The sequence below is a fragment of the Heliangelus exortis genome, chromosome 25 (genome assembly GCF_036169615.1).
Source record: "Heliangelus exortis chromosome 25, bHelExo1.hap1, whole genome shotgun sequence".
NCBI classification, from domain to species: Eukaryota; Metazoa; Chordata; class Aves; order Apodiformes; family Trochilidae; genus Heliangelus; species Heliangelus exortis.
The window spans coordinates 4,281,615-4,296,629 of NC_092446.1; the positions used below are offsets into that span (position 1 = coordinate 4,281,615).

At 58.9% G+C, this 15,015-nt stretch overlaps 1 protein-coding gene across 2 annotated transcripts in view; it reads left to right on the forward strand.

Annotated features, from left to right (window-relative positions):
- Positions 1-15,015, forward strand: part of SCUBE3 (signal peptide, CUB domain and EGF like domain containing 3) — a 35,469-nt gene that overhangs the window by 17,904 nt on the left and 2,550 nt on the right. Inside the window, exons 7-20 of one of the 2 annotated variants that reach the window (XM_071768426.1) lie at positions 2,383-2,430; positions 5,933-6,049; positions 7,613-7,735; positions 8,813-8,929; positions 10,002-10,124; positions 10,687-10,803; positions 11,112-11,204; positions 11,290-11,406; positions 11,487-11,648; positions 12,392-12,595; positions 12,687-12,848; positions 13,384-13,551; positions 13,643-13,804; positions 14,084-14,281. In XM_071768426.1, coding sequence (XP_071624527.1) covers positions 2,383-2,430; positions 5,933-6,049; positions 7,613-7,735; positions 8,813-8,929; positions 10,002-10,124; positions 10,687-10,803; positions 11,112-11,204; positions 11,290-11,406; positions 11,487-11,648; positions 12,392-12,595; positions 12,687-12,848; positions 13,384-13,551; positions 13,643-13,804; positions 14,084-14,281 — 1,911 coding nt within the window. Of the gene's footprint in view, positions 1-2,382; positions 2,431-5,932; positions 6,050-7,612; positions 7,736-8,812; positions 8,930-10,001; positions 10,125-10,668; positions 10,804-11,111; positions 11,205-11,289; positions 11,407-11,486; positions 11,649-12,391; positions 12,596-12,686; positions 12,849-13,383; positions 13,552-13,642; positions 13,805-14,083; positions 14,282-15,015 lie in introns of both variants that reach the window. The other variant, XM_071768425.1, reaches the window with a different exon arrangement.

Here is a 15,015-nt window from a genome sequence, read left to right on the forward strand (position 1 = left end):
CTGGGGGCACCCTGGGACAATGTCTCCCCATGAGCTCTCCCCTTCCCACCTCCCCAGGGGAAATCAAACCCAGCGAGAGAGGATTTGAGGGGCAGCACCAGCCCCAAACCAACCCCTTCACCCTTCACATCCCTCATATCCCCTCTCCACGGGAAGGGGTCCTCTCGGCTCCCACATCCCCTGGGGGATTCCCAGCCCCCAGCCCCACCACGGGACCACTCTGGGATTGTGCTCTGGCAGTGGGGATGCTCAGCCAGCAGCTTTACAGCCGAGGTACCTGCCTGGATATTTATAACCACCCTTTCTTGTTTTACAACCAGGGCTCAGCAAACAGCCCTGTGTCCCCCCACCCCCCTGCCCCCAACCCCTGCCATCCCTGCTGCTCCCTCCGCCGCCCCTTCCCCATTTCCTCTGAAATATTTCATCATTTCAAGGGGAATAAAGTTTCCAGCGAGGGGAAACGCAAACTCACTCCCCGGGCCACGGGCTTTGAAATTGTACGCGGTGCTTTTGATGGGCTGCCGGGACAGGCCCCTGGTCCAGGTTCCCTTCAGATCACACCACGGGGCAGGAAGCACGATCAGCCCCTTTGAGTGACAGTTTCATTAGGCCACGGCCGGTGTTTTTCATTTTTCCGCTTTTTATTGCTGCTTTTAAAAATGCAGATAATGAATAACATGCCTCTGAGCAAAGCGGGGCCAGCCCTAATGGCTCCCAACATGTCTGGAGGCTCCAGGGGGAGGGGGAGCTGGGAGGGGAGGCCGATGACCTTATATATTTATATTTATGCTCAAAAAAAAAAAAAAAAGCCTTTTTATTTTTTTGGTTGGTTGGTTGGGATTTAAAAAAAAAAAAAAAAAAAAAAAGCAGCATGTAACATCTCCCTCCAGCAGCCCAGGGTGCAGCGCTCGTGGGGAGATGCAGCCCGGGATGCCCTGGTTGGTTGATGCAGATTTTGGCTTTCTGGGAAGATTTGTAAGGCAGGGCATGGTTGCAGCTCCCTCCTGGTGAAATTTGGGGTCACTGTCCCCCAGTGAGCACCGTGGGGGCAGGAAGTGGTGGGTGGGGAGGAAATCTGATTAGATGGAGAGGGAAACCCAAGCCAGCTCGAGTTTTATGGGAGATTTCCTGACCTGTGCCCGGGTGGCATGGCCAATGCTCCCTGGATTTGTGGGGCTGGGACAGGGGGCTGGGAGCAGGGGCTGCACCAGCCCCACTGCTGGGTCACTGCTGGGGACACTGAGCAAAGGGCCCAGGGTGCAGGAAGGCTCTGGGACACGGGGACACGGAGCAGGTGGTTGTGGCCATGGCTCCTCTGTAGGCATCGACCTCCCCAAGGGGGATGCAGTCCCTGCTGAACCTTGGCACCCCGTGTCCCCACTGCTGGACCCCTGCCCTCAGCCTGAGCCCCCCCGGGCCAGCTGGGGGCTGTTTCTCTGCTTCCCCCTCCACATGGACCCGGCCTTGTTTCTCCTCAAGCTCATCTCTCTTAAGTTGTGTGGGCAATGGGCTCCACCTGCCCCAGGCATCCCAGCCCCACACTCACCTTGGGGCTCTTCTGCTTCTGCCACGGGGCTCTGTTCCCACACTGGAGCAAAAAGAAGTGGTTGGTGTGCCTTGTCCCCTCCCCAGAATGCCCAGGATGAGGAAGGGACATGGATGGGTGGTGCCAGGCAGTTTCCTTTGCAGGGCAAAGCTGAAGTTCATTTTCAAGACAGTGCCCCCAAAGTGGTTTTGCAGCAATTTGGGGGACTGTGGCTTTCCCCAGGCTTCTCTCAGCCCATTCTTGGCTGTTTGTGTGTCCCCCAGTATGTTCCCTGGGGTGCTCAGCACCCCCGGGGCTGTGCCCTCCCACACCCAGCCGAATGGCTGCATGGGGGAGGCTGAGCAGCCCCAGATTTGTGCTGACCCCTGGCTTGGGGTGCAAGTGCCACCAGTGGGACTCAGTCACCTTCCTGAAGTCTGTGGCTCCTCTCAGGGATTGCAGCACACCCAGAACATGTTGGTTTTTGCTCTGGTGAGGACTCAACTCCCCTGACTAACGGGCTGCACTAACGCTCCCCAAAACGCGCTTCCTCCCTCTGACTTGGGGCTCTGCCTGCTCCAACACTGAGCATGGAACTGGAGGGGGTTTGGAGAGGCTGAGGGACACGGGATGCTTCAGACAGAGTGATGGAGGGGACCATAGCATCAGCCCCAAACCTTGAGGTTTGGCTTTTTTGGGAGGTGGGGGGAAAAAAAAAAAACCCAACAAAAAAACCAAACCCTCCCAAGGGACAATTTGGCTGTAAAGGCAGCAGAGTGGAACCCATTGACATGTGACACCAACCAAGCTCCTTGCTGGACACAGTTTCTAAATCACTTTTTTATAATGTTAAACAGGGGAGAGACACTTCCAGCAACACGTTATCCTTGAGACGTTTTCTAATGGTAAATATTTTTGTTCTCTCTATCTCTCCGAAGGGGTCTAACCCTAAGACTCTCATCTCCAGATCCTAACGAGGGGGGGGGGGGGGGCTTCGGGGGGGCTGAGCTGTCAAGCTAACTGCATGCCTCACTAACTCTGTCCCCCCCCTGCTGCTGCTTTGACACCAGCCTGGCCTCAGGCTCTGCTTTTGGGGACAGAGGAAGGAACTTTTCCCCTGGCTGCACTTGCATGAGGTGGGGGCTGTTGCGTGGCTGTGGTCGATCCAGCCTGGTGCAGGGGAGGGGATGATGCCTTTCCCAGTGGCTGTGGAGATGGTTATCCCCCCAGCCCCCCCAGACAAGCTCCAAAGGAGCCAGAGGTGGGCTGGCAGTGGCTGGGTGATGGGGAGGGGGATGCTCTGTGCTGTGTTACCCCTTCCCAGAGCTCACCCACTCCTGGATGGTCCTCTCTAGGGGTGTGGGGACATTCAGGGTGTCCCAGGGTTTGGCCCTGGAGGTGCCCAGCCCAGAGCTGCAGCAAATGTGGTGGCTGCAATGTCCCTTGGTCAGCCCGGGCACCTCAGCTGCTGCCCCAAGTATTTCTTTGCAGCCCCTGTGGGGTCTCTAAGCCCTTCACAAAGGTAAGGCAAGGCCTCTGCTCCTCCAGCAAGGAAACTGAGGCAGGTTGAAGGTGCAGCAGCATGGCTGCCCTGGGGAATCTTCTTCATGGATGTGCTGGGTGCATGAAAACTCCCGACATGTCCAGGAGGAGCTGCGGGTTTGCAGTTTGCTGGTGGCCAGGAGCACCCAGCCCGGCTTTTGGGGGGCACCTCAGAGCCTTCCCCGCAGGGCTGGGAGGAGGGGGGGACCCCCAGCTCCTCTCCCTGCAGCCAACCCCGCTGCTATCCCTCTGTTCCCTGTGCAGTTCCCTCCTGTGGCCGGCGGGCTGGCAATCCCCCGGGGATTGCTGCTTCCCGGCAGGTGAAGGCGAATCCGGAGCGTGTGCGGGCAGAGCCGTGCGGGGGCACGGGCGGGGGTGAGGGTGCTGAGCAGGGCGAGAATTTCCATGGCACGGCGGTGGGGAAGCTGGGCTGGATGGAGGAGGGTGGGAAAGAGCATCTGTGTGTGTGTGTGTGTGTGTGTGTGTGTGTGTGTGTGTGTGTGTGTGTGTGTGTGTGTGTGTGCAAGCTGCTTTGTCTTCTTCTCACCCCCCCTCACCCCCCGCCCCGAGCATGGAGGCCCTCGCCAAAGCCCTGGGTGGCTGGGTGAGTCACGCTGGCTGGGAGCAGCTCTCGTTCCCCCCTAACCCCCCCGAACAATGCTGCTCTCCCGGGGGTCCTCCACCCTCTCCCAGGTATCCATCCCCTCACCACCCCTCCCAGCTTTTGGCGAGCAGAGGACGCGGTCCCCGCTTTGCCGAGGCGGTGAAGCTGCGGGCTGGCTCCGCTCCCACCCCACGCACAGCCCCATCCTGCACGGGAGGGTGGGGTAAGGGCTTGCGTGACATCCCCACCCGAATTCCTGGTTTTGCGAAGGTGCCGGCAGGGGAGATGGGATGCTGCATCCTCCCCGCTCCAGCCCCTCCGCAGTCCCACCAAAAGCAGAGCCCGACGTCTCATCTCGGCCTCGACCCTGTTAAATCAATCCTCCCTGGGCTGCTTCTGCATCAGCTGCTGGAACAAAGGCTGGCGTTAAATAATTCATCGGCCTTCCAGAAAGTTTCCTTTCCCTTCGGCGTGGTGTCACCCGCAGCCCGGAGCCGCGGGGAGGGGACGGTCCCTGCGGGAGGACCTGGCTGGAGGCAGAACTTCTCCAGCAATCCCTCCCTTGCCGTTACGTTTTGTAATTGTGCTGGGCTATTAATTTAATAAAATGGTCCCTTTTGTTCTCTTATTATGGGACATCATAAAAATAGCAGCGGCAAGACGAGCACAGAGCGATCCCAGCTCCCTCGCCCTGCGGCGAATGGTTGGATGGTTCAGTCATTCCCACCCCGTGAGGAGAACCTGGGATTTGCTCTTTCCAAGGAATTTCTTCAAGGCATTTTCATCTTGGGTTCCTTGAAGCCTAAATGCCTCATTTATCCAAGCGACCCAGCCTTCTGAAAGGAATATTTTATTATCCTTTGTGAACAACTTAATGCACTTCAAACCATTGTTTTGGTGGTTAGGACCGAAATTGAGGATTGATCTCACAGGGAAGCTGTCAAGCTGAAAATGCTTCATTTAAATTAGTGTCCCTTCTAGTCCTACCAACAACAGCTGATTTTGATAAAACTGGAATAATTAGCTTTTTTTTCCTTTTTTTTTTTTTTTTTTTTTTTTTTTTTTTTTTTTTTAATTGATTTTTTTTCCACTGCTGCTGCCTGCCTCTGTGTGTGTGTTCTAATTATATGAAGTGTCTCCCAAATTAGCCCACGACACTGGACGGGGTGGGTGACAGTCAGGGACCATCAGTTCAGGGCCACTGGTGGCTTTGCAGCCTGGTGGCAGCCGGGGGGGTGGGACCCAGGCCCTGCCACCCCCCTGGGGACCTGCGCTGTGCACCTGCACCCCTGGGGAGCTGCATCCCGGGCACCTCCGGGGAGCCCCGGGGCTGCATTTTGCACACCAAGGGCAGGGACTTGGTCACTTGGAAATCCAATTCCTCCTCCTTGGGGCTGCCAAAGCCAAACTCCGCCGGACCTCTTCTCATTTTATTTTATTTTTTTTTTTTTTTTTTTGGAAGGGAGAGGGACACGCTGTGCGCCCCGATGCCAGCGTGGGGGAGATGAGCGTGGCGAGATTAATCCCAGTGAGCTTCTTTTTCCTTCTGTCAGCTGAAAAGCCGACGTGTTTGGGGAACAAAGAGCCTCCGTGGAACCTCCTCCGCTTTTCCCAGCACCACCAGTGCCGGCTCTTTCGCAACAGGCAGCGGCTCTGCCTGCACGTCCCTGCCTGTGTCCCCGGCCCCGTCCTCCCTGGGACAGCCGGGTGATGCTCCTCTAAGGAGGGGACAGGGCTGTCCCCAACCCCCCGGGGCATGGGGATCTGCATGCCCTGAATGCAGATCCCCGGGGCAGGGGTTGTTGGAAGGCGGGAGGGTTGTGCAGGAGTTTGGACAGCAAACCCTGAAACGTGGGTGCTTTTTCCTGCCTTAGCACCAGGGTGAATCACACTCGCCCTTGTTTCACCTCCAAAATCCCCGTGGAAGAGTTTGGGGTGATTGGAGAGGCAACAGGTGCTGGATCATCTGTGTTGATGCTTTACCCTCATGTGCTCTGTGTTCGGGTGTTTATTAATTTGGGGTCTCCCCGACCTTGTTAAAGCTGTGTGAAAAGCCCAGGGGGCTTTGGGTGGGCTCTGCAGGGAGGTTTGCAGCCTCTCCCAGCCTGCAGCATGGGGACATCTAGGTGGCCCGGGGACACCTGGATGGCACGGGGATGTTTGGGTGGCATGGGGATGTTTGGATGGCATGGGGTGTGACCCACCCCAGCATTTTTGGCACTGGAACCTCACCTTGGCCATTCTCTCCCTTCTCCTTGCAGAGACGTGTGCTGTCAACAACGGGGGCTGTGACAGCAAGTGTCACGACGCGGCCACCGGGGTGCACTGCAGCTGCCCCATGGGCTTCATGCTCCAGCCTGACAGGAAGACCTGCAAAGGTGTGTGGGTGCACACAGAGCTCCCTGTTCCCCCCTGGCTGCCTCCCTGTCCCCCCCGTGTGTCCTCAGTGCCCTTGGAACAGGTTTAACTCAGGTTTAACTCAGGTCGATGCTGCCCGCAGCATTTTCTTGCTGGGTGTTTCCATCCGTGGGGTGGGGACAGGGATCACCCCCAGGAGCTGCCACCCAGCTGCCTGTTGAAGGCACCGTGGTTGCCCCTGGGAAGCCCACTGGGAGGTGGGAATTTGGGACAGGTCAAGTCAGAGGTGATGGCATGGCAGCTGTGGGGCTGGAGGTCCCATCCCACTTTGTTCCATCCTGCTGCCTCAGTTTCCCCATGAGTCGGGCCTGGGTGTGCAGGAATCCCAGCCCACTCTGGGAATTTGGGATGCATGAGTCCCTCTGCACCAAGCACCACATCCAGCTGGGGGAGGACACCATGGGATGCCACATTCCCAGCAACATCCACCTGTCCCTGCAAGGGGAATTGATCCTGGGATTGGGGTCACCCCGGCCACCCAAAACCTGCTCCCCCCTGGGTAAGGGGACCCTGGGGCTGGCTGGTGCCTGCATTTTGTCTTTTGGCAGCTCCAGGAACTTGACCCTGGTTGAAAGGAAAGCCCATCCTGCTGCGAGCTGCCTTCCTACCTGCTGACTGCTTCCAGAACCCCCCTGCTCCCTGTTATTTTATCAGAGCATCCCCCCCGTTCCTGCCTCTGCTTCTCCAGTTCTGCAGTTTCCAGGAACGTGCAATAACCCGGAGCCACATCCCCTGTGTCTGGGGTTTTATTATGGCTGCAGGGTTTACAGCTCGCTCCCTCACAGTCATAAAAAAGAAAACCCCAGCCTCAGAGAGGCAGAGCTGCCTCCCTGGTGTTGGTGGCTGGGGGCTGGAGGGATGGGGATGGTGGCTGCTTCTTCCTGGTCTCCTTCCATTTTACAGGTCTTTTCCTGGCAGTAAATTTTGTGATTAGTTGAAAAGGGGGAAAAAACTCAAAAGAGCCAACCAAGCAAGCAAACAAACAAAAAAAACCAGCACCAAAAAAACCCCCAAGTTCCAGCCTCTTTCCAGGTTGTTGGGTCTCTTTGCAGTTACTGTGCATTGTGATTTTTAGCTTTGTTTGAGCAGCTTTTGGAAGGAGGGGGTTTCCCCTCCCAGCTTGGTCTTTATTCTTGCTGCTCCTGGTCTCCAAAAGCAGCCCCCAGCCCAAACCTGGGACCCTATGGACTCTGATCTGGTATTCTCCATCTTTGAGGCTCTTTTTGAGACCCTGGCTCCTGGCTCTGCTCCGGGTGATGCTGAGACCTGCACAAATGTGATGCTCTGCACAACTTCCAAAGGGGACAGAACCCAGGAGTTTTGCCCTTCCCCAGCGTCGTGCTTTGGCTCCCCAAATGCACCCAGATCAAACCAGCAGCCACACTGTCCTGGTGACCATCAGAGCCCAAAGGGTTTCCTCCATTTGCTGGCTCCCAGTGGGGATGGGGTCTGGAGGGGAAGACCCCTCTCTGCTGGCTGAACATCCCAGCCAGAGCGTGACACGTGTCCCCTGTCCCCACCAGACATCGACGAGTGCCGGCTCAACAACGGGGGCTGCGACCACATCTGCAGGAACACAGTGGGCAGCTTTGAGTGCAGCTGCAAGAAGGGCTACAAGCTGCTCATCAACGAGAGGAACTGCCAAGGTGAGGGACAGCAGGACCCCCAGACCCTGCCCTGCCCGGGGACATCCCCTCTCCTGCCCTCCAGCATTGCTCAGCCCTCCCGCAGTGGCTGGAGGAGTCCTGGCCCGCTTCCTGCTTTCATTTTGCTCTCCTCTGGACCATGCACATCCTTCAGGGGATTAGTGGTGGATTTGGGTTCTGGGCTGGGGCTTAGTGCTTTGATCTGCAGAGCTGGGCTGCTGTCCCAGCCCTGCTCCCAAGCTGAGGATTTCTGGGCTCTTCTCACAGCACAGTTCAAGCCAGCAGTGAGGCAGCCCCAGTGAAATCCTCCAGCCTGGTTGGGATGATGGTTGTGGTGTCCCCTGCAGCCCCACAGGGGACTGCCCGGGCACAGGGACCATTCCCATCCTGGGGCTGTTGGCTCTGCTCCAGAGCACCCGTGCCAGGGGACCCCAGCAGCACCCTGTGTGTTCTGGGAGGGCACCCTGAGCTCAGCACCCACTCTGGCACCTCTGGGTCTCTCCCAAGCTTCCTCCCTTCTCTTCCACCTTTTCCTCCCAGCACTTTCCTGCACATCCCACATAAGGGACACGCTGGTGGCCCGGCTTGGCATGTTTGAAGTGCAGAGGTCGGGACAGGGGAGATGCTGGTGCAGTGGGCAGCTGCTCCTGTGCAGCAGTACCTGGAGTGGGCAAGGAGGGAGCTTGGCAACAGGCAGGGTGGGAGCACAGGGTCTTGCAGCATCCTGATTTTGGATCCCCAGAGCACTCTGGTGTTGGATTCCTGGAGCATCCTATTTCTTGATCCCTAGTGCATCCCAGTGCTAAATCCCTGGAGTATCTCAGTTCTGAGTCCCCACAGCATCCCAGTTCTGGGTCCCCAAAGCATTCTGGTGCTGGATGCCTGGAGCATCCCAGTGTAGGGTCCCACAACATCCCAGTGTAGGGTCCCACAACAACCCAGTGTAGGGTCCCACAACATCCCAGTGCATTCCCCAGGCTGCTGGAGCAGCTGGAGCAGGAAGGGGACTGTCCTTGTGTCCGGGGCTGCCCCCTCCACCTTTCCAGCCCTCACCCCTCCCTCTCGCCTTCCCTTCAGACATCGATGAGTGCTCCTTCGACCGGACCTGCGACCACCTCTGCATCAACACCCCCGGCAGCTTCCAGTGCCTCTGCAACAAGGGCTACACACTGTATGGGCTGACCCACTGCGGAGGTAGGTCTGGGAGGGCTGGGAGGATGCTGGCAGGAGGAGCCCAGCACCCTGCCGGGTTTGGTTCCCGGGGAGTCACACGCAGGGCACCCAGGGATGGGGCAGCCCCGCGGCCCGGTGGCAGCGGGACCCCTGGGGTTCCCACTCCCTCCCAGGGCTCCCGGGGAGGGTCGGTTCCCTGCGTACCCCAAGGCGGGGCCGGGCGGGGAGGGGGCTGGCAGCCAGACACTGGCGTCTGGAACATCAAACGCAGCGACAGGAACAATTTGCGACTTGTCTGCAGCAGGAGAGAGGGAGAAACCCCCGGTGTTTTTCTGGCAGGGAGCTGGGACAGGGTGGGAAGGGGAACATCAAAAGGGTTTGATTGAAGTTTCACGAGGCAGGGAGAGCTCCCAAGGGCGGGGGCTTGTGGTGCCCTGGAAGCAGGGATGCAGATGGAACACACTTCGGGGGGTCACTGGAGCATGTCGTGACAGCGGTGCCATCAGCCTGGGGACCTGGTGACACGAGGCCACATGCTCTGGCACTGCCTGGTTGGTGAGGGTGGGTGACCCTCCTTGTGCTCCAAAAATACACACCCAGCATGAGCCAGCAGGGCCCTGGGGATGCTCTGGGCATGACCCTCCCTGGAGGGGTCACTGACTCCCCCTGATGCTTCTGAGAAGGGAGAGTGGGGCAGGGAGAGGGTTGTTTAGGGGGACAGCTCCGTCCCTGCCTGTTCCCCACCTCCAGCCCTGCTTCGTGCCAGGATCAGCTCCCCATTTTGGGCCAGGGCAGAGGGAGAGGGGCCAGGGCTGCCAAGCAGCTGCCTTTGAACTGGGCTGCTAAATGCTTCCATGTCAGCTCTGTCTGCTGCTCCCCGCGGGGCTCAGCCTGGGTGGGCTGCACCCGTCACTGCCTGGCCCTGGGGGACATCAGGACTCAGGGTTTCCCTTGTCCCCGTGGGGCTGGCATGGTCCAAAATCCCATCCCCGAGACAATGCAGTGACTCAGAGCCAGAGCTGGGGTGGGGGATGTCCTGCTCAGCTCCCCTGCTGCTGCCCCTCACCCACCACCTCTCCTTTTTTCCTTGCAGACATCGACGAGTGCAGCATCAACCGGGGGGGCTGCAAATTTGGCTGCATCAACACTCCTGGCAGCTACCAGTGCACCTGTCCCAGTGGCTGCAAGCTGCACTGGAACAAAAAAGACTGTACAGGTATGGGGGGCAGGACCTGGCATGGCCAGAGACCCCCCTGCATTCCCCAGCCAGATGCCTTGTGGTCCCTCTGTCACTTGGGGCTGTTGGGATTCAGGGTGGGGGAAGCACGAGGGGGGAGGGGGGTGTCCCAGCTCAAGGATGCTCTGTGCTGGGTGGCTTTTGGCTGCATCTCACGTGGGTCTGAGTGGGAAGGGCTGTAAGATGTTGCACTTCCCACTCTGCCCTTGGCTGTCTCGTTGCTTTTTCTCAGGGCTGGCAATGAGCTTTTGCACCAGAGAGTGTCCCCAAGAGTTGTTTTCATGGCGGGGGCAGCCATCTGCCCTCATACCCCCCCCCCAAAAAAAAAATAAAATTAAATCCAATCAATCACATCTCCAAGGAGGAGCTGGGGGGGTTGGGATGCTGGTCCTGGGTCCCCATGCCACCCCCTATCACCCTCTCCTCCCTGGGAATCCCCCCCCAGTGGCCTGGGATGGCACAGGGGTCCCTTGTGGGTCCCCAGGCTGTGCCAGCCACGGGCATCCCTGCTTGTTGTCACCAGCTGGTGCATGTCCCTCAGAGCTGCTGAAATGCCTGCCGGGTTCAGTGCCACCACGGGCCACCCTCACCTGCAACAAGATGGGCAAGAAGGACAGCTGTGCCCTCACCTGTGCCTCCAGGGCCCGCTTCCTGCCAGGTACCAGCAGTGCTGCCACCACCAGCACGGGCAAGGGAGTCCCCAGTTCCCTGGGTGACCCAAACTGGTGTGGGGGAAGGAGCAGCTGCGTGGCCAGAGCACCCAGTAGTGGGCAGGGCAAGGAGGGAGGGGGTTGCTCAGGGGTCTTGGTGTTGGGTGTAGATCCACGGGATGGGTCCCTGGTGCAGGATCTCCGTGGGGGGGTGCTGGGCATTGTCCCCCCACAGCACAGCCATCTGTCCCTGCACCCCCTGGGGGACAGGGCAGCCACTCCAGCATCCCCTGACTCCCATCCCTCCTTCCCTCAGAGTCTGACAGCAGCTACACAGTGAGCTGTGGGACCCCCATCCTGCGGCAGGGTGGGCAGCAGAGACCCAGCAACAGCAGCCAGCAGTGCCTCGGTAAGAGGGTCCCAGGGTGCCCACGGCCACCTCCAGCCAGAGCCACCCCACCCAGGGGTTGTTGAGCACCTGCCTTTTCTTTTAGAGACTGCTGCTGCACCAATCAAGCAAAAAGCTTCCTTCAAGATCAAGGATGCCAAATGCCACCTGCACCCACGGGCCAAGGGCAAGCAGGAGGAGGCCGGGAAGGTCGGGGCTCAAGGTGAGGTGGGGTGACAGGGGGGTTGCAGGGTGCCCATCCCCCTGGGAGGAACAGGGTCCTGACTGTCCCCCCACGTGCAGGGGGTTCGGCACCTTGCTCCGACTGCCAGGTCACCTTTGTCAACCTCAAGTGTGACTCATCCAAGAAAGGGAAGGGACGCCGGGCCCGCAACTCCCCCAACAAGGAGGTGACACGGATCACCCTGGAGTTTGAGGCAGAAATCAAACCAGAGGAGACCACAGGTGGGCACAGGGTTGGCTTGGTCAGTCTTGTGTGCAGGCAGGGGAATGGTGGGACCATGGGGATGATGGTGGGCCCAGAGGGGTGGTAGTGGGACCAGAGAGATAGTGGTGGGACCAGGGGAATGGTGGTGGGACCAGAGGGAGAGTAATGGGACCAGGGGGGTAGTGGTGGGACCAGAGGGGGTGATGCTGGGGCTGAGGGGATTTTGATGGGACCAAAGGGATAGTGGTGGAACCAGGGGGATGGTGGTGGGACCAGAGGGGGTGATGCTGGGGCTGAGGGGATTTTGATGGGACCAAAGGGATAGTGGTGGAACCAGGGGGATGGTGGTGGGACCAGGGGGATGATGCTGGGACCAGGGGTGTGAGGCTGGGACCAAGGGGATTTTGATGAGACCAAAGCGATGGTGCCCAGAGGGGTGGTGGTGGAACCAAAGGGATGGTGGTGGGATCAGAGGGATGGTGGTGGAACCAGGGGGTGATGCTGGGACTAGGGGGGCATTGGTGAAACCAAAAGAAGAGTGGTGGGACCAGAGTGTTGGTGGTGGGACCAAGGGGACATTGCCATCCCCATGCAGCAGGGAAAGCTGAACCAGTTCTCATCCCACACTGGGCTGGGATGCTCTGGGCAGCACTTGCATTTGGGAGCTGGTCTTCATCCTGCTGGGTTTCCCTCTCCCTCCCTCCCTCCTTACTGCCTCCCCTCTTCCCCCTGTACCCCCATTCCCCCCCTGCACCCCCAGCCAGCTGCAACCTGCACTGCCTGCGCCAGCGGGTGGAGAAAAAGCTGAAGTCGGCCATCAAAGCCCTGAAGAAATCCATCAACCAGGAACGGTTCCTGCTCCGGTTCGCGGGGATGGAGTACGAGGTCGCCAGGAAGCTGAGCGTGGCCCCCGAGAGGCAGGAAAGCTGCGGACCGGGCCAGCAGCGCCTCGGTACCAAGTGTGGTAAGAGAGGAGCATCACGGGGTGCGGGTGGAGACCCGGTGGGGACAGCCACCACCTTGTCACATCACTGACGTCCCCCCCCGGCTCTCAGTCAGCTGCTCGCAGGGAACGTATTACCACGGGCAGACCGAGCAGTGCGTCCCCTGCCCCCCCGGCACCTACCAGGAGAAGGAAGGGCAGCTCTCCTGTGACTTGTGTCCCCGTGGTGACACCTTCGGACCGGTGGGGGCCACCAACATCACCGGCTGCACGGGTGAGGAGGGCAGGGAGCACCCCCGGGACCTGTAGGAGCTGCTGGTTTGGGTGTTCAGAGGGAACCCCGGGAGGGGCAGTGCTTGCACTGGGTTTATTGGTGCTGCTGTGGCTGGGGGGGGTGACATGGGGACAGGAGGGGACATTTGGAGGCTGCAACCTCAACTATCAGCCCCCACACAGAGGAGGGGAAAGCCCTGAGCATCACCAGGACCACTGAAGTTGGGGTTTTGAGTGTTTGTCTTTTAGAAGGGACCCCTGGAAGGGGAGGAATTGATCTGGGATGATCCAACATCTGGACTGATGCTGACAAAGCTGGGGTGGGGGACAAGAAGGGACACTTGGGGGGTGGCCAAGGCTGCAATAGCAGAAGCTTTTGGGGCATTCATCTTTTAGAGGGGACCCTGAGGAGAGCAGGAATTGCTCCGGATTTATTGATGCTGCCAAGGCTGGGGGCTGGGGCAGGGAGCCAGGCACGGAGAGCATAACCCCTGGGCCTGGGGGATGTCAGGACTGAGCCCTGCCTGTGCCCACAGGTCAGTGTCCCCCTGGCCAGCACTCAGCTGATGGCTTCAAGCCCTGCCAGCCTTGTCCCCGAGGGTCCTACCAGCCCGAGGTGGGGCGGGCACTCTGCTTCCCCTGCGGGGGGGGCCTGACCACCCGCCACGAGGGAGCCCTCTCCTTCCAGGACTGTGACACCAAAGGTAGGTGGGAGCTGGTCCTAAGGGAGAGGGGGGGAACACCCAGCGTGTGGGTGTCTGACACAACCCCCCCTGTGCTCTCTGACCCCCCCAGTCCAGTGCTCCCCCGGGCATTACTACAACACCAGCGTCCACCGCTGCATCCGCTGTGCCCTGGGCACCTACCAGCCCGATTTCCGACAGAATTATTGCATCTCCTGTCCTGGCAACACCACCACTGACTTCGATGGCTCCACCTCCGTGTCCCAGTGCAAAAGTAGGAGAGCTCTGGGGTGGCGTGAAGGGGGGGAGGGGGACGACAGGCACGGCCCTTTCCTCCAAAATATTGAAAAAAAAAAATTCCCCTAAAATGGAAATTTTTTTATCATTTCTGTGCTTGCTGCAGACACAGGATTGGGAGCGGGGGAGGGGGGAGAATGCGTGGAGGGGTGCTAATAGAGCACTCCCTCTCCCCCCCCCTTTCCCAGTAAACCTCATGCCATCCCAGTGCCCACACCACTGGTTCCCAGTTGAACAGGCTCTCCATGCCTTGCAGACCGGCAGTGCGGGGGGGAGCTGGGGGAATACACGGGTTACATCGAGTCCCCCAACTACCCTGGGAATTACCCTGCCAACATCGAGTGCACCTGGAACATCAACCCCCCCCCCAAACGCAAGATCCTCATCGTGGTGCCAGAGATCTTCCTCCCTTCCGAGGACGAGTGCGGAGACGTCTTGGTCATGCGGAAAAACTGTAGGTAACCGAGAGAAACCCGGGGAGGAACGGGCTGGGGCTGGGCTGGAGCTGCCTGCTGCAAAGGGAGAAAGGTGTGAGACAGCAGGGGGGGTTGCTCAGAGAATCACAGGATGGTTGGAAGGGACCTTAGAGATCAGAGAATCATGGAATGGGTTGGGTTGGAAGGGACCTTAAAGTTCCCCCAGTGCCACCCTAACACCTCCCACCAGCCCAGGGTGCTCCCAGCCCCATCCAACCTCCAACACTGCCAGGGATGGGGCAGCCACAGCTTCTGGGGGCACCCAGGGCCTCACCCCAAAGAATTCCTTCTGATGCCCAACCTCGATCTCCCCACTTCCAGCTTAAAGCCATTCCCCCCTTATCCTATCACTGTGTCCCCTTATCAGTTACATCCTGGGGTAGGACACAAGGCAAATATATTCCGGGGGAGAGAAATTTTGCAATGTGGCAAAACCAACTTGGGTGAGGATGCAGGGAATTATTTAATTGCAGTTTCTACAGGGCTGCTTGGGCTGGGGCTGGGGGGTTTGGGCACCTCTGGGCAGCCACAGCTTCCTTGGGCAACCTGTTCCAGCATCTCACCACCCTCACAGGAAAGAATTTTTTCCTAATGTCCAACCTAATTGTCCCCTCTTCAAGTTTTAACCCATTTCCCTTTGTCCTCTCCCTACCCCCCCGTGTCCAAAGCCCTCCCCCAGCTTTCTTGGAGCCCCTTCAGATATTGGAAGGTT